Raw genomic sequence first — 27,710 nt, 5'->3', positions numbered from 1 at the left:
GGAGCACACTCCTGCACCCCAAACCCCTCATCCCCAGCCAGAGCCCTCATCCCCCCTGAACCAGCCCAGTGAAAATGAGCAAGTGAGTGAGGGGGGAGCACGAGTGACAGAGGGAGGGAGATAGAGTGAATGGGGGCAGGGCCTTGGAGAAGGGGCTGGTCAAGGGTGTTCGGTTTTGTGCAAATAGAAAGTTGGCAGCCCTAGACCCTGTGGGGCCAGACGGCAACCCCAACGCCATCTCTGGGCTCTGCTGGACTGGCCGGCTGGTATCACCCGATCCCGGACCCTGAATCCTGAGGGTCAGGGCGGTGGAGGGGAGGGACCATTGGACCCGGGAACCAATTGAAGAAGAGCAGAAATAGGCCCTACAGTTGTAGAGCACCCCTTTGTCTAACATCCTCCTCCTGGTGTTGAAGATGGACACTTTGGCCAGGGCCAGGATGAGGAGGTCTCACGACTTGGTGGGGCCTTGGACAGGGTATGCAAATATAAACAGGTGTGGGGAAAAGTGCAGCCAGAACCTCAACAGGAGGTTCTGGAGGAGCAGGAATAGGGGCTGCAACCTGACACATTTGAGATAAGCATTCACTAGGGTCTCCTTCACGCCACAAAAGGGGCAGGTGTCGGAGGTGAACCGCACCAGGTACAGGCCCGTGCTCACAGCTCTGTGGAGGAGCCACCAACCGATATGCCCGGCTGGACATGGGACATGGGTGGAATAGAGGCTGGCCCACTGGGGTTCCTCACCCTCCACAGGTGGTAGCTAGTCCCACCATTTGGTATCAGGGCAGAACATGAGAGTAAGGAAGTGAAACATGGAGCATGAATGTGTATAGTTGTTTTCTTGGTGCAGTTCAGAAGCCACCCAGCTGCCGGGCATGCAGCCAGCTCGGATTGTGGAAGGGAGGGAACCAGGAAGGCATGCGGGACTCCAGAGGGCCTGGGGTGAGAGGTGGGCAAGAAGCACCCTCTTGCAGTACCTGCTAGAGGAAAAAATGAGAGGCAGGTGACAAGGCTGCCCCTACCTCCTGGAGCACGTGCAGGAGGGTGGTGAGCCCCATGCCCCCACTGAGCGCACGGGGATCCACCCAGTCTCCCCTGTTGTAGTCCAAGAGGTCTCCAAGTCTAGTGGTTTCTGCCAGGGCCAGCCACCAGCGCATCGAGGGGTACTCCACCACCTAAACATGAAGGTAAGGGTTGTGTAGCAGGAGCTCCATGAGGAGGTCTGCTCCCTGGGTGCCCACAACAGACCTGGTCATCAAGAACAGCTTCCAGGTCTGGAGGAGGTCCTGGTAGAAGACTGGCAGCTCGGAGACATCTCGTGGAAGACCCCTTGGGTAGAGAATAAAGTGCTGCCGGTCGTATTGGAGCTCTCGGAGGCAGCGGAGAAAGGCGTGCATCAACGTGCTCCATGCTGGCCTGACTGCACCATAAAGGAGTCTCTGCAGAGCCTGGAGATGGCAGACATGGACCTGGTTGCGGTGGCAGACCATGCCCTGTCCGTCCTCCTCCAGGGGAAGACTCAGGACCCCTGCAGATATCCAGTGCAGTCCTGGTCAGAAGCACTCCAGAACTATCCCCGGGACTGGGCTCAGGGTGTTGAGCCAGTGCCAGAGCATAGGCAGGACTCCTGCGGTGCCTCTCCCTGCCCAAAGGCAGGTAATGTGCTTTTTTGCCCCCCTCTTTTTCTCTAGGATGTAGAAGAAGCAGGAGCCACGATCCATCTCCTAGAGGAGACGGATATGGGATCAAATAAACACACCCTGGGCACGATAGTCCTCCAGGGCCTGGAGCTTCTCCCACTTTTCCTGGCACATTCCGCAGAGAGATGGATCCCCAATGCTGGCAGCCAGGTGCCTCTCCAGCTCCAAGACCTCTTGCTTCAATCACCACATCCCTCCCCTGGCTGGCACCCCAGGTGTAGTCTTGGCAGAAGAGCCGTGCGCGCACCTTCCCCACATCCCACCACCGCTGTGCCGAAGGAAAGGTGCACCGCTGCCCCTGCCAGGCCAGCCAGAACTCCTGGAAGGATACCACAAAGCCCACATCCTCCAGCAAGATGATATTAAAGTGCCAATAGGCCAGCCCTGGCCTCTCTGAACTGAGAGAGGCCGTCATGGTCACCAAGTGACGAGCCAAGAACAGGGCCAGCTGAATGCTGGACGAGTGGGTTCGTGTCAGATGGAAGAATTATTAAATAAATGCAGTCCAACCGGAAGTGGCGCAACTGACCACCCTCCACCTGGACATAGGTGAAGGTGGTATTGTCTGGCATGACCACCACCAAGATGACGTCCACCAGGGAGTGATGTTTGACGATCTCCCTGAGGACGCCTGTGGCAGCCTGGCTGCTCTCGAGCCTTAAGCGATCCTGGTCCTCAAGGGTGATATTGAAATCCCTGCCCAGGACCAGGCACTCATGAGGATCCAAGGAAGGGGACACCTGCTGGAAAAACGCACCCGCTCCAGGCCTGCGTTCAGGGCACAGCTGTTGACTAGTTTCAACATCAGTCCCTCCACATAGGCCCAGATGTGCAGTAGGTGACCTGGCACGACTACGGCAACCCCCCCAGCACCTCAGGCTGTAGGTTGGGGGAGAACAGGGTGGCCACCCCAGCCGAATGGGTGCTGAGATGGCAGGCCTGGAGAATGCGATGGAAATCCCCCCCTAGCCCTGGAAAGCGAGCTTACCCTTACTCTTGAAGCCACGGGTTTCCAATAGGACGTGATGCAGCTCGTCCCACAGCACAGCTCTTGACGGGGTCACAGACCTGCTGCCATCTTCCAGTTGGGCCTCCGTGGCAGTCCCGCAGCCCACGGAGAAGGGAGAACAGGGGGAAGACCCCACCCTGCAGCGCTGGCACTGTGTGACCCATCTCCAGCTCTGGCGGGGGAGGGGGCAACGGAAGAGAGAGAGCAGCCCCTAGGGGTTCAGGGATGGGGGACACGAAAACTGTCCTTGAGGGTTGTCTCAGAATAAGGGGAAAAAAACAACTCTGGAAGCTACGGCAATATAGGGAGTGGTGGGGAAGGAGGTGGGCAATGCATCACTGGGGGGCAGGAGCAGGGCTGGGCTCAGCACCAGGAAGTGAGGCGGAGGTAAAGGTGGGAGAAGGATCCCCAGCAAGCATGCCACCAGGATGCATCACCTCTCAACTGGACTCAGGGGCCAAAGGGGCAGGGACAGGAAGAGGGCCCTCACCAACGCCAGGCCTGGGCACTTCAACAAGCCCAGCACCCTCAACCACGGCATCAGGTATGGTGGCATCAGCAGCATGTTCCCCCCCACAGGGAGGGGAGGAGGCCGCCCTGCCTCAAAAGGGGTGCACCAAAGGGCTTGGGCCCTGGCCATCGCCACCAGGGGCTCGGCCACCAGGAGCAGGATGCCATCTGAGGCTGGGCAGTTGCATGAACCCAAGGGCACCCCCCCCCCCAAGCTCGAGCGTGGGGGTGGCAGCCTGGGGCAAGGGGGGAAAGAGCAGGAGGGGGTAGCATGACCAAGCTGCTGCCCAGACTGAGGCCCACTGGCAAAGGGACATCCTCCCCCTCTGTGATTAGGGTCAGACTCGCTCTCCTCAAAGGTGAAGTCTCCCCCCCCCCCCAGGCCGCCCAGAGTCCTCTCCACTTACAATCACCTTGGCGCTGATGCAGGGCACAGGTGACAAAAGGGCTGACACCCTCCCCTGCACTGCCATGGCCTTCCCAGCCAGTTCCACTGGCTGGGCTCTATCAGGGGGCATGGCAGAAGGCTTGGTGGCAGCCCCCCTCATTGTCAAGGGGAAGGTTCTGAGCTGAAACGTCCCTTTTCCTGTGCTTTCTCTGCACAAACACCCAGCCCTCCCTCGCCTGTGCCCGGCAATGGCCCTGCCGCCCTCTTCTTGATAGGCCCCTGCCCCTGACGGAGGCAGGGCCCACCCGCTCAGCTGGGTGCACCACAGGGGCTACTCCCAGCAGGAGCAATGGAGGAGGCAGACTGGTGGTTGGCAGCCAGGGCTGGCTCTAGCCATTTTGCCGCCCCAAGCATGGCGGTACGCTGCAGGGGGCGCTCGCCGGTCCCATGGCTCCAGTGGACCTCCCACAGACATCCCTGCAGAGGGTCCGCTGGTCCAGTGGCTCCAGTGGAGCATCTGCAGGCATGCCTGCAGGAGGCCCACTGGAGCCGCGGGCCCAGTGGACCCTCCACATGGATGCCTGCAGGAGGTCCACCAGAGCTGCTTGCTGCCCTCTTGGCAACCGGCAGAGTGCCACCCGCGGCATGCCACCCCAAGCACGTGCTTGTCGCGCAGAGGCCTGGAGCCAGCCCTGTTGACAGCTGGGAGAAATTGGGGAGGAGGGCCCAGAGTCAGCAGGAAGGGCTCCACCCACAGTTTCTCCTTGCAAGGGGCACGAGGCAACAGCAGAAGAAGGGAAGCAGAGGGGCAAGACCTCCCACTTCTCCCTGCTAGGCAGGGGAGGAGGGTGCAGGGGTGGAGGGGCGCAAGTACTGGCACATGGTGGGGATACCGGCTCCTTCAGCTACACAGGGAAGGGGAGGGACTGCACCATCAGCAGGAGGGCTGTGACCAATGAGGCGGGGAGGGTAATTGAAAGGGAGCACAAGCACTTGGGGGGGGGCGCTGAGCACAAGGGTGAGATGTGGGGGGGCAATGGAAGGTAGGGGGGAGAAGGGGAGTTGGCTGGCAATGGGACAGGGTAGGGCACTGAAAATGTGAGGGTGGGACAGGCAACCAACAGGACTCCCAAAGTTTGGGGCGGGGCAGGCAAGGTAGCAAACACTGTAAATTTGTTTGCCCCATGCTGGCCCTTCAAAGCCTGGAGCACCAACAGGCAGGAAAATTCCGAGAGGTCAACAATCGGGGGGGGGCGCGAGCGGGAACAAATGGGCAGCAATGGGCAGGTGGGGAAAGGGGCAAATTAATGCAGCAAGGCTTGGGGAAGGGTGGCTCTGGGTGGAGGTATGTGCTCCTGTAAAACTCAGTCCCAAACAATCCCAGATGGATACAGGGCGAAGCAGACAGGCAGGTCCGGGTGGCAAGTGGGGGGAGGGCTCCACGCCCTTGCTCCCCACAGCAGCAGCAGGAGTTAGAAGTCACTCAGTTTGTGAACAAACCTCATCCCCTCCTCCTCAAGGGTAGCAGCAGCCAGAGGAGCCCCAGGGAAGATGGTGTCGGGTGCTCCCTCCCCCGCACAGCAGCAGTAGCCCAGGGGAGAGCTCCAGCCAGCAGGGCAGCCAGAACAGACTGCCCAGTGGGCAGAGGGGGAGGTACCCCTCACTGAGCCCTGGTGGGCCAAAAGTAACATCAAGGAGGACTCTAAAGACATAGATTTTTAAGATCTTAGTGATTAGTTCATTACTTGACCAGGGCCTTGAACCCTGGACCTTTAGATTCAAAGTCTGATAGTTTAACCAACTGAGCTGGGCAGGCTCACAAACATCCAGTATCTTGGGGCCGGGACCTTGTGGGGCCTGGCAGCAGTCCTGGTCCACATCAGCTGCCCCAGACTCCCCAGGGCTGAGTAGCTGCCCCCACCTACCAGCCCTCACTGAGCTGTTCAGCAGCCGCAAGACCCTGCTGGACTTGGCAGCTACCCCTACATCCCAGACCCCACCGGGCTTGCCAGGAGCACTGGACCTCGTAGAGCCAGCCTACCGCCCTGATGCTGCCCCTCGGAACTGGGCCTCATGTTCTTGAGTTCTATAACCAAAAGTTCATTTTCTGTGCCTCTCTCTGCTCCCTCGCCATACTCCACAAATAGTGGCTGGCCTTGGTCAGAGATGACCCAGGGTTCAGAGGCACATCTGTGTGAGTTCACCTCCCCGCCCCAGAAAGAAGGCACCTTGCTTGCTCCACCATCTGAGCACTTGACTGGCCACCTTGCCAGCCACTGGTCCTCGCCAGCTGCCCCACCTCTGCCAACATCAGCTGAAGTTGATTCCTTTGAGCAACCCCATCTGCTGAATATCTAATCAGAGTCAGTGTGTTCACATAAATTCAGCTTGCTCCTAAAGTCTCTCCCCCTCCCTGCTAGCTGGCAGGGCAGAATTAATTCAGTTCATTTAGACCCTGCTTACATCTACAATACATAGGAATGTAGGTTTTTCTTGGAGGACCAAGGACGAATATGGATTGAAAAACCCTTCAGTAGTATGAACCAGATCCTAAGCCAGTGTAAGTCACTGTAACTCCTTTGACTTCTGTAGAGCTATGCTGATGTGCCCCAGCTGAAGATCTGGTTTTGAAATGCTTTGTGTTCTGTTCAGAAAAGTTTCAACATCCTTTTAATGTACAGAAAGGTTACGAAGTCTGTCCCCCTAGTTCCAAGTCACATTCTTCAGTGAATTCATAATTAAATGAAAACCAGACTAAGTTTTCTTTGTTTTACTTTCAGCAAAACGGTATGAAGAATTTTTCCTTTTTTATTTTGGCTAAATGTTAAATATTTCTCCATCCCACCTATTAAAAATACTTTGCATAAGGCAATGGTTTTGTAAAGGACAAATTTCCTGTGTAAAAAAATGCCATAGCTGTTTACTCAATTCTGAATTAACTTTGCCCTGAGCTCAGTTTGTACAAAGGAATAAGAACATCTCAACTTACGGTTTCTTGGCCCAGTAAAAGTGACTCAGACATGTCTCCATTACAGCCACTTATTTCAGGGCTGAATTTGGCCCATGATATTCTTTAAAAGCACCACACACAAAGTAGTTAATAAAAATCATTTACACTATAGCATGTTTCCACCAGCAGGATCTCAAAATCATTTTACTAACTCTCTGAAGCTTACTTCACTCATCACTGAAATGTATCTGACCTTGGATGGTAGAATGTGACACCATTTCTGTGCCCATTTGTTTGAGGGAATGGAAGGAAAGAATATTTTTTCCACTAAGCCATAAGGGGAATGTAGGTAGGTAGAATGGAATTCTCCCATTAGAATTTGGCCATGCTACCCTAACTCTTTTTACTCTTGTAGTACCTGGTCTCCAGTGCTGACCCCCCCTTGGATCTCTTTAACTTCAATGGGCGTTTAAGTGCTCCCTACCTCTGAAAATCAGGCCTTTCATGACCGCAAGTGGTCGGGGCTTTTGTTTGTAATGTATCATCCCAAACTCCGCACCTCTGACAACATTCCCACAACACCATGAGGGAAGGGGGGGGAGGGGGCAGTGGCTTAGTACTGAGAGAAGAGTTTCAGAGGGGTAGCCGTGTTAGTCTGTATCAGCAAAAAACAACGAGAAGTCCTTGTGGCACCTTAGAGATGAACAAATGTATTTGGGCATAAGCTTTGGGGGCTAAAACCCACTTCATCAGATGCATGGAGTGAAAAAAAGTAGGCAGGTATAAATATCTAGCACATGAAAAGGTGGGAGTTGCCTTACCAAGGGGTGGGGAGGGGAAATCTGTGCTAACACAGCCAGTTCAATTAGGGTGGATGTGGCCCATTCCCAACAGTTGACAAGAAGGGGTGAATATCAACAGAGGAAAAATTTTTTTTTTGTAGTGACCCAGCCACTGAGAGAAGAGTGTAACTCACTGAACTACCACTAGGATTTCCTGGGAGGTCTCCTACCAACCACTAACCAGGGCCCATCCTCAGAGCTTATAAGAATACATCCTAAGGTTGGTATGGCTGCAAAAACTGGATTTTTTTAATAAAACTTGTTTACAGCTAAGACAATTTGAAATGGACAAGATGAGAAATACACAGATGCCATACCACTTCATACAATGTAATAGGTAATCAGCAGTGCATCCAGTAAGATATTGGTAGAACACTAAACCTATAGCAGGTAGATGATGCAGAAATACTGCCTAGGCAGATTGAACTTCAGAACCAGTGGTTAAACATCCACTCATGCCGGTTCTCCTCCATGCCATAGCTCTCTGGATGGCCTGTAGAATCAGGTCTTTGTTATTGAGGATGTTGTAGCTACTCAGATTCACCAGTTTGTCAAAGTCTTCAGCAGAGTACACCAGTTTTGTAAAATAATATGGTGAGTTATTGTTGGTCAAATTTATATCACCATCCTTCATCTCCAAGGGACTGCGCTTCACCCCTGCAGAGGAAGACAAAAGCCACCACTGTGAGCTGAATCTTGAATATGAAAGACAGGAAAATGTGTGTCTGGCGCACATAACATTCTCAATAGCAATGAACATTTTCAATTAAGTTCTACTGGTCATTAGATGAGGGCTAGTATAAATGGAGCAGTCTGATTGGTCAAAAGGGGATTCTAACTCTGTGAGTATCCTGCGGGCATAAATAGGTGTTTTTTGATTAAGCTAAGTATAATACGTCCGCATTTCAAACTCTGACTTGAAACCGGATGACAAACCAATGTCAAAAGCAGAGAAGGAACAAAAATACATCGGAGGCAGTGTGCCAATTTTTTCCCCTCTCAGTTAAACTGGCATAAATATGAAGTAATTCCATTAATTTCAATGCTCTGGCTTGACATCACAGTGAGTGCAGAATTAGGCCTATAGGCCTTCTCTGAACACTACTGGCCTGATTCTCAAGCGCCTGGTCCTTGCACACAATTCCTGCTTGAATTAGCGAGAGCTGCTGGTGCTCGATACCTCTGAAATTCAGGCCATATGGGTCAAATTCTGCCAGCAGGTAAATCCATGCAGTGCCACAGAGGCAAAAAAGAATAAATCAACAGAGTCCAAGCCAGTCGCACATGGAAGAGTGGAAGGAGGCGGGGAGTCTTCTGTATATCAATCTGCCTTCCTCCAGCCATCAGGTAGCACATCTTCATTCTCCAGTTTAACACCATACCCCAAATGTGCCAGTATCCAACATTCCAATGCTCCTGGTAAGTTTTATTATTTATTTATTTAACACTTAATATCAGGAAATCCTGTTTACTGCATCCAAGGACTACAGAAACCAAATATTTATGCTTTTGAGTTTGGAGTTACACTTCCTTCCTCTCATTTTGCAAGAGAATCTAATTTATTTGCAGCCTGAAAGCAACCTGCCCAGATCAGTCTAATTTTGTACGATCTCTGCTAGGTCTCTAAGGCCATACATGAGATGTTATCTGCAATATCCACCTAAGCCATGTGAAATTGACACCTACACTATGCTCATGAAGTATCAGCTGGCTTCCACACTAACTTGGATTGTCAGTTTTTCCTATAAGTTTGATTTCCAGGCTAGGGATACTGAACAATACTATATAGAATTTCTGGTGATGTGCTAACACTTTGCCTCAAATGGATCTTTTAGTGCTCTAGCATCATAAGCCACATTTTCTATGCCAACCACCTACACTGTAGAGGCCACTGCTGGTTCTGAGCATATAAATGCAGGATTTTCATTTTAAAGGGACAGCTTTTCAAAACTGGCCACCTAGCCAAAATCAAATGATTAAATAAAAAGCTCTCTGGGGTGTCTCCCACTCAGCCAGAAATGAAAACCACCACCTTTAAAGTTGAAATCACTAGACCTCTCATTCCCCAAATGCACACTTTTACAGTTGACCTGTCAGCTTGAAGCCCAGATCTATGAATAAATTACTCTTTGGAGGCAAATCGGTATGACTCATAACTCACAGGTTTGGGTCTCGGACACTGAGAAGCTAAACTCCTGCATTCCTTCCACATACTCTCAGCTGTTTTTCATTAAGTGAACTGTGAAAGCCTCTGTTTGACCTGCTATGCTGTGTTCAACAGCTTTGCCTGAACGTGCATTACTCTGTGAAGCTTTCTCTGTCCCCGTGGACCAGCTCCAGCCTTCTTCCTAATATGCTGATTACTAATCTGTAAAGTTTCTAAACCAGATTTAGTCACAGTGTGTCTGTTTATCCTGTGTTTAACACTAGTATTAGTGTTCCATGGTAAATGATAGTAACAGTGGAGACATTTTTCTTAACCGCTTATTTTTTAGTTGCTCATAACTTTCTTCAAACATGCCTTCTGGGGAGAAGTTTTCCATGCAGTTGTCCCAGAGCAAATGAATTTTTCTGCAAAGCTTGAACAGAATCAATTTAACTATTAGAGTATTTTACTTTGCGAACTCATTAAAAAACCCAGCTTGCTTCAGGTCGGATTTTAAATTTCGCACTCTGATAGCTCAAAAGGGCTGCAGCTAGAAACTTCAAGCCTGGCTGGCTTCAGCATCCTCACTGGGAAAGGCAAATCATTCCAAGGTTGAATAAAATCAATTCATTATTTTAAAAGGTATGAGTGTTTACAATTGGAATGTCTGCACAGGCAACATTGCCTGTTGCTTTTTTTCAGGGTGTCCCACAGCTGTTTAGAAAACTGGGTCACTACTAAATCCTTCTAGCTTTAAAGCGTCTTTTGCGGCTTAAGGCATCAATTTCAAGGCACCTTCTGAGGGAACAGTCTGCTGCTAAATATCTCCAGAGATTTAAGAGCAATCTTGGTGCAGAGAATGAGCGGTGCTAGAGGTGGTGCTTGCCTCCCCGTAGGTCATGGGAGCGTCAGGGGAGAGCAGAGCTGGCCCAGAGCGGATGTACCCATCTACAAGGGGTGGAGCTGCTACTCTAATATGTTCTTCCCTCAGAGTCCAGGAAGAATTCTAGCTGAGCCAGCCAAAAATTCTCTGATCCCATCCCCCACTACAACCCAGCCCCTGCCACGCTTTTCACATGCAAAAGCCACAGAGCATCATTTACTCTAACATTGTTTGCTAGTCTGCATCAGTCTCCACGTGTCTGCTCAAACTTGGCTCTGTCAAGGCTTTTGCTGTTATATGTTAAGTCACTGGAGAGTGCAGTCAAAAAACAGGGACTCAGCCCAGGGAGAACATAACAGAGGTGAACAGGACAAATGGGCAATCAGATGTGGGAAGATGGGTCACACAAAGTGAAGTAAAATGATTGTTTCCTATTGACAATGAACTTACCAGGTTCCTTGTAGTCCTTGAAAGTGTTGTTCACCAAGGGGAAGTGGAGCACTGTGGGAGCTCTGGGGTTCTCTGCCTCTGAAAACACGTAACATTCCTTGGGATTCTTCTTGTCTTCCTCACTCAGCTCAATTTTGGGGAATGGGATTCCTTGCGTTTTGCAATATCTGTATGTCATCTCTAATTGCTGGTTAGACACAGAATAAGACCACATTAGAACCCCCACAAAAGACTAGACTCAGGCTTTCCTGTAACAAGTGACAATGAATTACTCTGAAAACACACGAGGCACAATACTGAATGATACAAACACCCTATGTAGCTGCCTGACCAAAAACCTCCATGTTATTAAACCTCAGAGGATGGGAATTTCCAGCACTGGCTTAAGTTTGTTTCCATTGAAGTTGGTGGCAGTTTTAGCCTAGATTTTAGTGGGGGCAGAATTAGGCGAACTCTGAGTGTTTTGAAAATACCATCCATATTTTACAAGCAAACCCCACCACAGAGTAATGAAAGGGGCTAGTGGCAAGAGAGAAAAAGGGTTACAATTATTCTCTATTAGACATAGGGCACATCTGAATTTTCCAAAAGTATGGAAATGTCTGAGCCAAGCTTTTTGTTCAGTCCATTACCAAGAGAGGGATGTTCAATGCCAAGGTTTTGTTTCAAGCTCACCTGTACTATCCATCCATGGTAGGAACTGTTATAGTAGCTAAAGAGAATTAAGAACTGGCACGTTCTCCTCTGTGTACTTTGTACTTTATCCCAATAGTAAAATGTCCCTGTCCATCTGCTTCTAGGTGCCTTTACAATACTTAGTAAAGCATCATTCTTCATAAACCAATCCAAAGTAAGCAAAATACGGCTTGGGGGTGCAGGCTTTGAACAGCACTTACCTCAAGTGGCTCCCGGAAGCAGTGGCATGTTCCTTCTCCAACTTCTATGCGGAGGCACAGCTGGGAGGCTCTGCACACTGCCCCATCTGCAGGCACCACCCCTGCAGCTCCTATTGGAGCGCCATGACACAGCTTCCGGGAGTGGTGCAGCCCCCAACCTAGTGCCCCTAATGCAGGGGCGGCTCTAGGTATTTTGCAACCCCAAGCATGGCAGGCAGGCTGCCTTCGGTGGCTTGCCTGCGGGAGGTCCCCAGTCCCGTGGCAGCCTGCGGGAGGTCCGCCAAAGCCGTGAGACCAGCGGACCCTCCGCAGGCATGCTGCCAAAGGCAACCTGCCTGCTGCCCTCGTGGCGACCAGCAGAGCGCCCCCCACAATTTGCCACCCCAGACACGCGCTTGGCGTGCTGGTGCCTGGAGCCGCCCCTGCCTGGGTGGAGTGCCGGAGCAGGACAAGCCTACAAACCTGCTCCCCAGCAGGAGCTCTTGGGCCAGCTTAAAACAGCTCGCAGGCCAGATCGGGCCCACGGGCCGTAGTTTGCCCACCCCTGAACTAGAACCTAGTGTAGTCTGTGGAGCAAAGATCGACTACATTCCTTGCAAGGAACACTAAATATCTGAGCGTCTATGCTCTAGAATGACTGAATTTTCCAGTGGTCTATGTATGTAACTCTAAGCAGTTCACTGTGCATTAATTCAACATGGAAATGACTGTGCCATACATATGGAGCCACTCACTGTTCAAATGGAAAGAAAAAGCAGGCTAAGTCTCCTCACATTCCATTAAAGATGTAAAACATAATAAATAACCTCATTTTTTCATGAAACCATGTATGCAGGGTTGATGTAAACTGGAGATAGGCTTTGTTGGAACATTATACCTTTTCTGTGCATTTTTACTGGTGTTTTGGACATTCTGACTAGTTTTCTCTCTCATGGAGGGGAAAATAATGGGAGCCTCTTGGTGTTTATTAACTAAACACTGTTTAGTTTGGTGGCAAAAGATATTGGACCTAATTCAGCAACTGCTTATAACAATTCTACGTGAGTATTGATTTTCTGACATCAGGAGTTACTCCTCTTTTGTACCACTGTGATAGTGGACTTCGGACTACTGAGTCCAAATCCTATTGTTACTGTACATAAAAAATGGCAGGCAAGCCTTGTAGGAAAGGTGCCATCAGTGCTACAAGCAATAGTGAATTTGAATCGTCTGACCTGGAACATATTGCCCATCGAGTAATCAAGTGAGATGATGACATCCACGTTCCTCTCTGGCTTGAGAAGTGGTGGGCAACTGGTGTTAATGAAATAGCCAACATCTATTAGGCAGAGATGTTTCTCCTGTGGAGTCAGTTTGTTAGGGGATACGTCCAGCACAGTGTCTGAAAGATAACTGCATTTTAATCTGTGTATCACTAGGAACAATGGACTATTTTCTAAGAACAAGAAAAAACAAAAAGACAAGAGAGAGTATTAAGTAGTATCTTGCAGTAATTTTAATACTGTTGTAACCTACTTTTCAACTCCCCATAATTGCCTTCTGAGGTTACGGTCTCTCTATATCTGACCCCTCAACTAGTTTCTTTTAATACTGCTCTTCACAACATAACATCTAGAGTGGTTTTCTCTGGTCTTGCCTTCCTAGCTCTTCCCCATTCTCTGTTTTAATATATCACATGGGAGAGAATGTCTTTTGAACAACTTTTGTTCTTGCAGTCTCAGAACAAGAGATCCTTCTCTCTGCTTGAAAATCAGAATGTAGCCTGTCTAATGTAATTCTCAAATCCAAATATTTGCAAGTTACCTTTCTTGCATTCTTATGTTTCTAACAGCAACAAATATCATACTTCAAATGTATAGCATCTCTTATCCAAGGATCTTATAGTACTTATGAAAATTAATTAAGCCTCGCTATTCCTAAAAAGTAGGCAAATATTACTAGATGGATTTTACAGACGGGAAAACTGTGGCATGCAGAGATATAAGGCCCGGATCCTGATATCTTGAGTAGCACATCACTCCACCAGTAGTCCAGTCCATTTGGCTTCCCCATTCTAAGTCTATTACCATTCCCTGGTGGTAAATGCATTATCTTACTCCCTGGGAGTAAGGCACTATTCCGCATGAGTAAGGATATCAGAATATGATCCTAAATGATTTGCCCAAGGTCACAAAATGAGTGAATGGCAAAGCCAGGAACAGAACCCTGGAGTCCTGACTAGTTTGTAGTCAGAAGCAGGAGTTAACAGCTAGATCGCACAGCTGCTTTATGTATTTTTTAGTATATTTCATTTCTGCTGACCTGTCTGTCACAGAATCATACAACAGAGTTGATTTAAAATATGTATAATAAGTGTAAAGTGTTCCACATTTTGGAATGCTTCTTTGACAGCATCTTGAAGTAATAACTTATGTTTCCATATCCCACCGTTAAAATTAGCAAATAATTCTCTAAAAATGTAACATTCATGGCTGCTAGGAACTCAAGATCTTGACTTAATGAGGGAAAAATCACTTGCTGATTCACACACCAAAAGCAGGAAGGGGTTTACATTTCAGTTCCTTTTGGTTGGGTGTATATTATTAATTTAAAATTCCACCCCCAACCCAAACCCCCATCTGCATATCACTGTGTTGAAAGTGTCCTGTACTTACTTTTCACTGGAAATCTGAATTAAAGTAAGCACTTCATTGGGAGAGTCCCATTTTATATATTCAAACTCAAAAAGAGCTTTAAATAAATCTTTCCCATTAAAATCCCTCAAGGGAGTCAACTGGAATCATTCATTATTTCACAGTGTGAAATTCCCTGTTCTCATTTCACAAATTTACCACAGCAAAAATTAGGTCATTCATGAGCACTTTTCTTCCCTCTCCAACCACCACCTGGCTGGTAAACAAGTCAAGTTAAACCCAGGCCTGAGGTTTTCAGGTAGGTCTAATCTAAAGAAAACTCTTTAAAATAAAATAAACTGCACCTTTAACCTGGAAAGCCTACCCTTATAACTCATAGCACATGAACTAGGCGTCACCAAATGAAATTAATAGGCTGCAGGTTTAAAACAAACAAAAGGAAGTATTATTTTACACAATGCACAGTCAACCTGTAGAACTCCTTGCCAGAGGATGTTGTGAAGGTCAAGACTATAGCAGGGTTCAAAAAAGAACTAGATAAGTTCATGGAGGATAGGTCCATCAATGGCTATTAGCCAGGATGGGCAGGGATGGTGTCCCTAGCCTCTGTTTGCCAGAAGCTGGGACTGGGTGACAGAGGATGGATCACTTGATGGTTGCCTGTTCTGTTCATTCTCTCTGGGGCATCTGGCATTGGCCACTGTTGGAAGACAGGATACTGGGCTAGATGAACCTTTGATCTGACCCAGTACGGCCATTCTTATATCATTCGTGCACATGTAGATGACCTCTCCTCCTGCCTCTGTTCTAAAGATGGGCTCTTGGATCTAACCTTTTCTTGGCTTCACTGAAGCAGCAAAAAGAGGTTGCAACACCTGATCAGTTGTTCACTTTTCCTACAACAGACTGTGTGCTTTCCTCCATGCCGCACCTTATGCGTGGGACACCTTCCCTGAACTAATCTGCAGCACTACTATGCTCTCCTCCTGCAAATCCCTCCTCAAGACCCATTCCTACTAAGTTGCCTTCACAAATATTCCAGCTGATAATGCTCGTTGATACTGTTTATTTGATTGTATGTTTTATCCCTCTCCCCCCACACTTCAGATGTTGCTGGTTTTCTTAGGATGTGAGCTCTTTGGGACAGGGACTTTCTCACGTTGTGCATTTGGAAAACACTTAGCACATTGTGGGCTCTACCTAAATCCAACTGACATCATCAGCAGAAGGATCTACCACTGCCAGCAAGGCTGAGGGTACAATGGCAGCCAGAGTTAGACAGGTGGGAGCCAGAACCTGCAAGGAGCTTGGAGGTGCACAGGGGTCAACCTCATCCTCTTCCCTACATTCCAAGGATAAGGTCCCAGAGTGGCTGGTTCACCAAGCACAAAGGCAGCATATACGGGCAGATTCATATTTTCAGCCAACCCATTCGCTCATCTCTAATACATAATGACTTGTTACGTTTTTATTATTGCCATTAGTCGTATCCCTTGACCTGAGGTGATACCTCAAAAGTGCAGCTAATGTTTAGTTGCAATTACCTTTCCAGTCAATAAATCCTCTCTGTTGGAGATAGTCCTTGTAAAATTCTAGGCCTCTCAAGAAGTTATGACTCTCTTCAAGTAGCAGGCGGGTGGTTAGAATGTCATTAAAGATTTCGCAAAGGTTCCCTGATGTGGAACATGAAGACTTGATGACAATGGAAGAGTCATCAGAAGCATTATTTTCTCTAGCTGGGAAATAGAAAAAGGATGGTAAGAGATAACTTTGACAAAGAATATGGAATGTTCCTTTCTTGGGCTAATCACCCACTCTGTATACTTCATGGGTCAACGCTGTTCTTGTTTCTTTGTCTGTGCACCTCTCAAGCTCTTTCTCTCTCACGCACGCACTTTAATGAAACAGTTGACCATATCTGATTCTTTTTTATTTAAAGAACTATTTCCAACTTCTAGTCTTTCAAATGACATGCTTGCTTCACAGCCCTGCTGACAGCCTGAGATCACCAATTGCCCCACCCTTTGCATAGTCACAGTTGAAGTGAACTAGTGGTTTGAGAGCAAAATTAAAACTAATCAAAACATTTTTAATTAGCACTTAAATATGGCTGGGTTCAACAGGATGAGATTGGAAGAGTCACTAGGTGAATGGAAAGGTGAGTGATAAGTTGTTTTTGGCTAGTAGGATGATACTAGCACTTTAGGATTCTTGGTCCTATTTGATTTCAATTATCTTTACAAGAGTTTCCATTTCAATTGTTTAAAAGATACAAAAGTAAGGCAAGGGCAGTGCTACTGACCCAGCGCCATTACCGAATATGAAACAATGGCAACACAATATTGGTCAGCTGAGGAAGAGGCAGACAAAAGGTTACACTGTAATATACTGGTATCAGAGTCCTACATGGCCACCATGCAGAATGAACCCATTTCTGTCACAAGGGGAAGACTCTCATACTATCACAATGCTATTGGAATAAATCTGATATAAGTGAAAATCATTCTGGGGGATCCACTGGTAACCACAGTGGAATGACAGAACACAGGTAATGCACTGGTGTTTAGAGAGTTTGTGAAGGTCCATTAGCAGAAGTAGCAGAAATGTATCTTCTTGATAATGGGAACTATGTGGTCAGTTAAGGCAAGACTATATGTTAATCTTAAAACACTTTAAACTCTTACCTATATCTACCATGTCTTTGGCCCAATGGTCCCAGAATTCATCTGAATTTGAGGACCAGTATAAGCTATCCAGCAAATTCCGAGTAAAAACATTAGTCCAGATACCTGCAAGTCCAACCACATGAGAGAAACACCATATCAGCTCAAGTTAACCAGTGGTTTATCTCTTCTGGATAAAAATGTCATGAATTTTTACTTACAAGAACCCATGTTGAGTATAATTAAGTAATCTGAGTTGATTGTGCTGTAACATAGTGCCCTAGATAGAAGAGCAAATCTGGGACTTTGGCTACAAAGATTGGCAGTGCTCAGACAAGAAAAGCTCCTCCTCAGGTGCTGGTGAACATTGCATTCTCTCACACTACTGGAGGGCAGCAAAGTACAGACTTCACCCTATCAAAAGAGGTCCTCTAATGCCCATGTGTATTAGTGGAGATAGAGAGTATAGAATATTGACAAAAAGATGTGATGAAGCAGAATGAACTTAAGACCCTTCTGTGAACTGGTCTTTGGGTCAGTAATAGGCCAGCAGAGCACAAGGCAGTGAATCTATTATTAGTAATATCTGCTAGGGGTGTCGCTGTTGTTGCTCTTTCCATCGGACTGAAGAGAGTCGGAGGGCACCAGCAGGAGAAGATTTGGGGGTGGATGCTAGGATGGCAGTTGGGAGGCATGAGGCACAGAGGCAAGGTGTCTGGAACTGTGGGGGCAGCCTGGTGTTGAGAGCAGTTGAGGAACAGCATTGAGCTCCACCAGGTGTGAGGGCTAATAAGGTCTTAGCAACAGAAGCACATACGGAGCTTGCCTCAGCCATGGCACTTCTAGCATGGTTCCAGGTACTGTTTCAAGAGAGATGGCTACCACAGCACTGCAGAGACCTCACAGGGGCAGCATTTACTATGTAAATGAGACCCAGAGACATCTGCTGCTCCCCAACAGCATGTTTTTCTCTTGCATGAAATCACCAGCACCCAAGAGGAGATTATCTAATCAAGTTTTATTACTTCTATTTATAAATGAAGGCATGTATCTGTTCAATGGGAATTTGACAGGTGCAGGATCAGATTGTGAGGGGACTTGTGTAGGTGTATTGGGGTGCAAGGAGCTCCCACTTCTTGTGCCCTCCATGCAGGGTGTGTTCCCTCCATGCACACACATAAGAGGCCAAACTCAATCATGGTGTAACTGCCAGTGTTGCCATCTCTTTCAATGAGAGTAAGACCATTTTAGCCCCTAGTGGAGCCAGCTAGTGATGCCAGAAGCTCCTGCCCTTGCATGGATTTCAGCCCTGCTTAAAGGGGGGAACTCATTTTGATTGGCTGCCTTGACCACATGCCTGCCTCCTGGGGAAGAGAAACCAATGATGGCCCTCTTCCCTTAAGAGTCAAGAGGAGTTTGGGGGTAAGGCAAGGGAAAGTTGACACCATTGTCACAGGAGAGGAGGGAGCAGAAAGATCCCAGCAGCTCAGGGTGATTCTGCTTCCTTCTCCCTTCCCCCTCCCGTGAAAAATGGATTGGCTCTGTTGGCCGCTTCTCCCGCTCCATCCCTGTGCCACCAGGTCTGGGAAGGAGGTGAAGAATTCCTGGAGCTGCAACAGGACCAGAAGTAGACAGATGGGCAAAGGGCAGATGTGGGAATGGTGGGACAGAAGTGATGAGGGACTGGGCATGCATCACTACTTGGTGGTCTACAGGATGGGCAGGCGTGGGGGCTGGTGGGGTCGAATAGATGTGGGAGCTGGTAAGTACATAATTCATTTCTGGGCTGGGGGGTGGGTAGATGTGGGGCTGCAGGGTGCAGAATTAATTATTTAGAAATTGGGCGTTTGAGGAAAAGCTGGAATCTCTGTGAGAGCCAAAACCAGCCAACTCTGTATTTGAAAAAGTTGGCAACTCTGATTGTGTCAGTGGGGGAGGGGGCAAGGGGAGCTCAAAAATCAAAAGATAGATCAAAAACACAATATAATTTTTTTTAAAAACCTCTCATTATTTTAGGGAAACCGAATCATGATTTTTGAACTTTCAAGGTTGGCAATACTCGACTCCATTGGATCTGGGTAAATTTGACCCTAAGAGCCTGGCTGTTTAGGACTGCAATATATAGGTCAGTGGCTAGCCAGTGCCATATTTACATTCTCTATGGTGTTTTCATTAGGCTATATTCCATGAATAATAGGTCACCTTCCAGAAAGCAGATCCGAGACTCTGGGAGCTTCTTCACCAACCTCCCCATGAAAAACTCACTGTCAAAATTTTCTGATCGAATGAAGGCTCCATATTTCTGGAATCCCACCTCGTAAGGCGAGAACTCCACCCATTCTACAAAAGGATTGAAACACAAGGTTTTAATTATAATGCTAAGAGAGTAGGAAAAGAAAATGAGACTTACGCAGATGGATAAAGCAATTCAAAAATCAAACAATTTTACTCCTCCCAGCTCCTCTGTGCTGACAGTAGCTTGTATATAAGCCCTACTACCCTCTTTATTAACATTTGGAGCTGATGTACATGGAGAATAAATTGTTTTCTCATCTCAGGAGAATATTGTCTCTCCAGATAAGAGTTGAGAGACCCATTGATGAAGCCCTGGGTGGAAACCTAGGGTTGAATGAATCTGGATACTCTAACATAGAGGCCAATTGGTGCCAACTGGCAATGGGTTCACTGTTGTATAATAGCAACTCCTAACAGGCCTGACAAACTTACTACTCCAACACACTGCTTTCATGGTATTTATCCATAAACCATGTCATGTAAGATCTTACATGAAAGCCAGGATCATGCTGATCATTAATATCATTGTGAAATGTCTGTGTGGCTATTATGTAAAAAGTTACGTCCCCATAATGAAAACATGCTCCTAAAGTCTGAATCAAAGTATGGTTGACAAATGGGGTTTTTTTTCCAGACAAAGGGTATATATCCACTAATCTATCTTGGTTCATGTGTAAACTAAGCATTGTAAGTCAACACAATTGAAGCCCTATTTCCAAAGAAAGTCAACAGGGAGGCAAGATATCAGAGACTGAACCACAGGGAGTTGTCCTGACTCTGGGGACAAACAATGAACTTTGGAGATATAAGGAGAAGGCAAAAGGATACTCCTTGATCCTGCACTTGCGGAAGGCAATGCAATTACATTTGTGAAAATGGGATCCCAACCTGCCCTGGTTGGAAACACAGTAAAGAACATTTAGGTGACTTAAGACTGCTTTTAGACTGATGGTTACGCTGTTCAAGTTAAGTTTAGTCTCTAGAAAGCAGGTATTGATTTTGTTTATATGTAACCTTTCTGTTTCCATTATCTTTACTCACTATCTCTTAAATCTTAACCTTTGACAATAATCTTAAAATGGATTGTTTTCACTATAAATCCCAGTGCTGTGATGTAATACAAGAACTGGTCCTGGGTTGAATCAGACAAAGTTGCTGTGCACACGGTTCCCTTGGGAACAGAATACCTAGTATTTCTGTGAGTGTTCAGTGAATAAGGGCTGGACTCTACAATGAAATGATTCAAATGAGGGGTCATGGACTGGGGTGAACCTAATGTTAAGCTGCAAGGCAAAGTAAGTGCTGGCATAGCCCATGGGAGACTTTTTTGGCGCTTAACAAGCTTAGCAAGGTGACTCACATTCCTGAGCATGCTGAGAACCATCACAGATGCTAAGGCCAAGATTTTCAAAAAATGTGTGCCTAACATTAAAAACATAAGAACATAAGAACGGCAGTACTGGGTCAGACCAAAGGTCCATCTAGCCCAGTATCTGTCTACCGACAGTGGCCAATGCCAGGTGCTCCAGAGGGAGTGAAACTAACAGGCAATGATCAAGTGATCTCTCTTCTGACCATCCATCTCCATCCTCTGATGAACAGAGGCTAGGGACACCATTCTATACCCTTCCTGGCTAATAGCCATTTATGAACTTAGCCACCATGAATTTATCCAGTTCCCTTTTAAATATTGTTACAGTCCCAGCCTTCACAACCTCCTCAGGTAAGGAGTTCCACAAGTTGACTGTGCGCTGTGTGAAGAAGAACTTCCATTTATTTGTTTTAAACCTGCTGCCTATTAATTTCATTTGGTGACCCCTAGTTCCTGTAGTATAGGAATAAGTAAATAACTTTTCCTTATCCACTTTCTCCACACCACTCATGATTTTATATACCTCTATCATACCCTCCCTTAGTCTCCTCTTTTCCAAGCTGAAGAGGCCTAGCCTCTTTAATCTTTCCTCGTATGGGACCCTCTCTAAACCCCTAATCATTTCAGTTGCCCTTTTCTGACTCTTTTCTAGTGCTAGAATATCTTTTTTGAGGTGAGGAGACCACATCTGTACACAGTATTCGAGATGTGGGCGAACCATGAATTTATATAAGGGCAATAATATATTCTCAATCTTATTCTCTATCCACTTTTTAATGATTCCTAACATCCTGTTTGCTTTTTTGACCGCCTCCATGTACTGCATGAACATCTTCAGAGAACTATCCACGATGACGCCAAGATCTTTTTCCTGACTCGTTGTAGCTAAATTAGCCCCCATCATATTGTATGTATAGTTGGGGTTATTTTTTCCAATGTGCATTACTTTACATTTATCCACATTAAATTTCATTTGCCATTTTGTTGACCAATCACTTAGTTTTGTGAGATCTTTCTGAAGTTCTTCACAATCTGCTTTGGTCTTAACTATCTTGAGCAGTTTAGTATCATCTGCAAACTTTGCCACCTCACTGTTTACCCCTTTCTCCAGATCATTTATGAATAAATTGAATAGGATTGGTCCTAGGACTGACCCTTGGGCAACACCACTAGTTACCCCTCTCCACTCTGAGAATTTACCATTAATTCCTACCCTTTGTTCCCTGTCTTTTAACCAGTTCTCAGTCCATGAAAGGACCTTCCCTTTTATCCCAAGACAACTTAATTTACGTAAGAGCCTTCCGTGAGAGACCTTGTGAAAGGCTTTCTGAAAATCTAAGTAAACTATATCCACTGGATCCCCCTTGTCCACATGTTTGTTGACCCCTTCAAAGAACTCTAATAGATTAGTAAGACACGATTTCCCTTTACAGAAACCATGTTGACTATTGCTCAACAGTTTATGTTTTTCTACGTGTCTGACAATTTTATTCTTAACTATTGTTTCGACTAATTTGCCCAGTACTGACGTTAGACTTACCAGTCTGTAATTGCTGGGATCACCCCTACAGCCCTTTTTAAATATTGGCATTACATTAGCTAACTTCCAGTCATTGGGTACCGAAGCCGATTTAAAGGACAGGTTACAAACCTTAGTTAATAGTTCCGCAACTTCACATTTGAGTTCTTTCAGAACTCTTAGGTGAATGCCATCTGGTCCCGGTGACTTGTTAATGTTGAGTTTATCAATTAATTCCAAAACCTCCTCTAGTGACACTTCAATCTGTGACAGTTCCTCAGATTTTTCATCTACAAAAGCTGGCTTAGGTTTGGGAGTCTCCTTAACATCCTCAGCCGTGAAGACTGAAGCAAAGAATTCATTTAGTTTCTCTGCAATGACTTTATTGTCTTTAAGCCCTCCTTTTGTATTTCGATCATCAAGGGGCCCCACTGGTTGTTTAGCAGGCTTCCTGCTTCTGATGTACTTAAAAAACATTTTGTTATTACCTTTGGAATTTTTGGCTAGCTGTTCTTCAAACTCCTCTTTGGCTTTTCTTATTACACTCTTGGACTTCAAAGCCCAAATTTAGCTTCTAAATAAGATCAGATTGTTGCCTGTTTAGATATTTATAAAGCCCTCCTCACAGTAGTATCCAAGCGCAGTAGAGAAGTACTCTTCCGAGTTTACAGATGGGGAACTAAGACACAAGGTACATTAAAGTGATTGGCCCAAGGTTACACAGAAAGTCTGTGGCCCACCTGTAAACTACACACCAGTCTCCTGAGTCTCCATCCAAGTTCCCTGTCCACGTCCAAGTGCCCTATCCACTAAATCATCTCCTCTCATCTTCAAAAGTAATGAGCACCCAGCAGCTCCAAGGTAAGGACAAATTCCTTTCTCACTCCAGTAAAAGGTGAACCTTCCAGAACTGGTGCTGAGCAGGAGGGGAATTTTTCCCTTCTCAAAATCTCTTTAGCCTCTCTGACCCATAAAGAACTGAATTCAGAAACAAGGGTAAAGCTTGGAACACTTACCTCTAAATTTAAAAGTGCTGATTTGTTCCACTTTGACATTGAGGATTGCATAGAGAGGCAAGGGATTCTGACCCTGATCCACAGCCTTGCGCTGGTCTGAGAGTTTACTCTCCTCTGGCTAATGAGGGAGACACAAAATATCACAAAGAGCATAAGGAAAATTGAAACAAACTGAAATGCAGTAAGAAGAAACTGCCAACAGAGTCTACTTGGGCAGCATAAATAGATGTGTTAATACCAAATGCATGAAGCTATTGGACACATTTTCAGAAGTGGCCTCCAAATCTCTGCCTGGATTTCTGCATGGATTTTTTTTTGACACCAGGTAACATTTTCAAAAGCATCTGAGTGATTTAGGCAACTAACTCCTATTGACCTTTAATGAGGCAGAGGCAAATTTGCCAGAAGTTATTAGTGATTTTGGTGACTCAGCTTTTGAGTGCCCAACTGCAGACACCTTTAAAGGTGGCTGATTTTCAGAGGATGGTTGCTCAGCACCTTTTGAAAATCAGTTGGGCACTCAAAAACTAGGGCACTCAAAATCACTAGAGGCTTTGGAAAATCTTAAGTCACCTTTGAACATAGGACTGAGGCACTTCGGTGAACTTTATCCATCTCTATTTCTGAACAGTTAAATTTTAGGGGACTATATGTTTGCATGCACCCACATTGTCATTAAAGTCTCAAAGAAACAGAGAAATCATTTTCCTTAGCTATGGCATAGCAGGTACATGCTCCAGGAAGCACTGTACATACCTCATCATGTAAAAATGCTTCCTGAACAAGTGACCACAGCTCTGTAAAAGATGAGATGTGTCCTTCTTTTGCCCTCTTAATCATCTCTTTGTGATAATACTTCAGATGCTCCATGGAAATAACATTCATCTTGCACTTCATCACCTGTTTCTTTGCTAGACTGATTGGCCCTTCCAGAGTTTTCTGTGACCAGTCAGTATTTTTGTACAGGTTGGTCATGGTCCTGAAGCAAAGAGGTGATGTTAACAAAACAAGAATCAGTTTAATAATAGAAACACACTACATTTACCTAGTAAATGGACATCAAGGACATCAAGGCACTTTACAAACTTTGATGAATTAAACCTCACAACACTCCTATGAAGCAGGTGAGAATTATTTATGGATGTTCTTGGTTTACAGTATTCAGATCCAGATCCAGAGTTCCTTGAAGAGCTTGGGAGTGTTTGGATCTGAGGGCTTGGATTGGGCCCCTCGTCCAGAATTGCTATTCCTATTTTGCCGATGGAGAAACCCAGAGAGTTGTTAAGCATTTGCTCCTAACTTCTTGGACTCAGTTCAGGATTTATGCTGACTACACCTGGGAGCAGGATTCCTGTCCTAAATACATCTAGTTGGAACATTTATGACAAAAATGAAATTTTCACTGCAATATGCTGTTTCAGCAAAGCCAAAACGTTTCATGAAGCCATATCAGTTTTGCTGGTTTTCATCAGGAAGGAGAAGGAAGAAAGTGAGACAGAGAGAGTGCTTTCTTATAGTCTATAGCCTGGTTAGGGCACTGGCCTGCACTGTGGGAGACCCCAGTTCAAAGTCCCTGCCTGATTCAGTGTGATCTGGGATGAAAAACTGTTCCACCTTAGACAGAATTGGGACTTGAACCTGGGTCTCCCAAGCCAGTGACCTAAACACTCCACCACCTAAAAAAAATTATCAGGTTTCAATCCAAAAACAAACATTTCAATATAATTCCATTTTCACAAAAATCTTCAAAAGGTTTTGCTTTTGTTCCAGTGTAGAATGACACAAAATTTCAAAACCTCAAAAGTTGCTGCGAAGAACTGTCCTTCTGTGGTCAGTTCCAATACTAAATGACTTCCCCAAATTTACCGAAGAGTTAGTGGCAGAGCCAGGATAGGAAGCCTCTGTTTATATACATGACTTAGGCTATGTCTACATTACTGTGGTAAGTTGACCTCAGTTACGCAACTCCAAATACGTGAATAACATAGCTGGAATCAATTTAGTTTAGGTTGATTTACTGCAGTGTCTACACCACACTGGATCAATGGGAGACAGACACTCTCCCATCGACTTACCTTACTCTTCTTTTCCAGGTGGAGTACAAGGTCGACCAGAGAGTGATCTGCAGTCAATTTAGCAGGTCTTCACTAGAACCACTAAATTGACCCCCAGTGCATCCATCTGGCAGTAGTGTAAACATAGCCTTAGGCTGGGAAAATACAAAAGCGATGGAGAAGAGCAGAGAGTATCTCTGTGTGAGGGCAAGTAGAACTTCTGTTTTTATAGGTTCTAAGGCTTTCTACAATGGTTTGTGTTCTTTTAGAAGAGAGGGGTTGAAAAAGAGACAAAACTTGGAGAGATTTAGCAGTCCTAAATTGAAATTGTTTTAAAAGCCAACTCCAAGTTTTAGCAATGGACTAGGAGCATTCAAGGATCTAAACAATTTACAAGCATTTGTCACTACACTGAAATGTCAAAGTCACAGCCATTCTGGAGCTGTAATTAAAAATAAATAAAGCCTCTCTCTTGTCCTCACCATGTTGAGCCAGAAGTACCAGTGAGATATGTAGCACAGTCCAAGAGATTCAGCTTCTGGAGACCTAAGAGGTGGCCATACATTGCTGACATTGCCCTGACACTTCCACCTGTTGCCATGACAGCTATCACTGGGATCTGTTGAAAACAAACATTAACCTTAACATTTAGCTACCTGCCTACCCAGAAAAGACAACTGAAGATCTGGGATTGGAGTCAGCAGATATTCTTGGAGAATGCTTAAATAGAGCCAATGTTTAGTCAGTCCTCAGGAGAGTCATCTTATTCATTGACGTTAGCGAGGAGTGAACCTCAAAAGGTATGTTGGGGTTCCATTAGTCTCAACTGAACCCTAAAAAAGTTTAAAATTTTGAACAAACATGCAAAGTCTCCTTCTTCTCTTCATCCATTATCAGTGGCACTGTGATGATTTATACCAGATAAGAATTTGTCCCTTAACATCGGGAAAATTTTTAAAAGATCTAATAATGAAAGAATTCAGGGAAGTCATGGTCTGCTTAGTGAGCTAAGAGCAAGGGAAACAGTACATTCATCAATGAAATTATTCTTTATTAAATTATTCACTTATTATTACAAAAACACATCTAGAAAGGGAAGTGTTACATTCACAATTCAGCCAGATACTATAGAATAACAAGAACTTTTTGTGAAAAATCAAAATCAGCAAAATTTCAATTCAGAAGTGCAGACAGGATGTCTTATGGGAGTTGCTGGGGCCTCATGCCCCCATTCTCCTCTTTGGACCAGGGTCCCTGGCTGTACTACACTTCCCATTTTCAGCCAGCCCTAATGTTCAAGCATGACATACAAGGCAGCATTTTTAAACACTACTCAGTGTGCATAATTCCAAGATCCTTAATCATTTTTAAATATAGCACTTTGGGGTTCTGTTTCAGCTCCATTAAAATCGATGGATTTGCCTGCAGTATAGAAGGGCTGAAGATGAAATTCACTGGGAACTGCACAGATTCAGACTCATATCTGAAATATATTTTCCTCTCCCATAATCTCACCCGAGTCACAGGACTGACTGACTCACAAACCTCATGCTCATGCAGATCTCTCCTCAGCTGAAGAACTTTTTTCAAGGCACTAGCAACCACCTTCTTCCTTTTCTGCAAGAAATCTTGCTCCTCTTCACACAGATTGTACCCTAAACGCACATCTAGACTTTCTGAGCTGGAACAAATATAATGATATGTAATCACACAGGCCCAGATTAGCTTATTAAAATTGCAACATACATTTTCTGCAACTAAGTTCTATAAAGAATCATGATTTACCATTCAGATTTACAGACACACAAACCAGTCCCGCAGCCTCAGAGTAAACAACTGACATTTCACTCTTCATGCTTTTGCATTGTCTTAGAAACCTCTCTTTGTTTTTCACTAGAAAGTCCAGTGAGATGAATGGAATTTCAGCACATATCTGGCAGGACCAGCCTGACAACAACCTTATTCTCCAAGCATATCTGGTATTTCAGTCATTGAAAGATAGCTAAGCTGGGGAGAAATCTCTGCTTCCCCTTAATTAGCTTTGACACCAGCACCCCTGCTATATCTGCTATGCATCTTGTCTGAGATATGGTGACCAGAACCAAACACAGGATTCTATGCAAGGCCGCATGATTGACTGATGTTATTGTAATATACTGTGCTCTGTATTTTCTGTTCTTCATGCAACCTAACTTTTTACTTTCCCTAGTTAGTGTTCCTTTTTATTGGCTTCACTTGGGCCGGATTTCTTGTTTTGGAAAATAGCTATTTGCCTTGAAGAACCTCTCGAACCTTGCTTTTTAAATCCTATCCATTTTTTCTATTGCTTTCCTGCTTCTCTGACTCTGCTCTGGTATGTTTAAGAAGGCTCCATGCTGAGA

General features: G+C 45.7%; 1 protein-coding gene across 1 annotated transcript; it reads right to left on the bottom strand.

The window, feature by feature from the left end:
- Window positions 1-7,766: 7,766 nt before the first annotated feature.
- On the bottom strand, window positions 7,767-26,939 carry LOC115650116 (cytosolic phospholipase A2 beta-like). The gene is made up of 9 exons (XM_030559551.1): window positions 26,875-26,939; window positions 24,032-24,254; window positions 23,276-23,393; window positions 19,276-19,413; window positions 17,095-17,199; window positions 15,955-16,146; window positions 12,992-13,158; window positions 10,882-11,068; window positions 7,767-8,059 (listed from the first exon to the last, which is right to left on the bottom strand). Exons 1-9 carry the CDS (start codon window positions 26,883-26,885, stop codon window positions 7,815-7,817), a joined length of 1,386 nt encoding a protein of 461 aa, XP_030415411.1. The 5' UTR covers window positions 26,886-26,939; the 3' UTR covers window positions 7,767-7,814.
- Between the last annotated feature and the right edge of the window lie 771 nt (window positions 26,940-27,710).

This window comes from Gopherus evgoodei, chromosome 4 (genome assembly GCF_007399415.2).
Source record: "Gopherus evgoodei ecotype Sinaloan lineage chromosome 4, rGopEvg1_v1.p, whole genome shotgun sequence".
NCBI lineage: Eukaryota > Metazoa > Chordata > Testudines > Testudinidae > Gopherus > Gopherus evgoodei.
The sequence above is the reverse complement of the archived record's forward strand: the minus strand, read 5'-3'. Positions and strand labels throughout refer to the sequence as shown.

What these genes read in the sequence shown, in the direction of transcription:
- LOC115650116 (XM_030559551.1), bottom strand. An exon ending in AAGCATTTTTACATGATGAG is followed by an intron (nt 23,394 to 24,031) that starts GTATGTACAGTG and finishes CTCCCTCATTAG; the next exon opens with CCAGAGGAGAGTAAACTCTC. An exon ending in CAAGGACTACAAGGAACCTG is followed by an intron (nt 8,060 to 10,881) that starts GTAAGTTCATTG and finishes CTTCCTCTGCAG; the next exon opens with GGGTGAAGCGCAGTCCCTTG.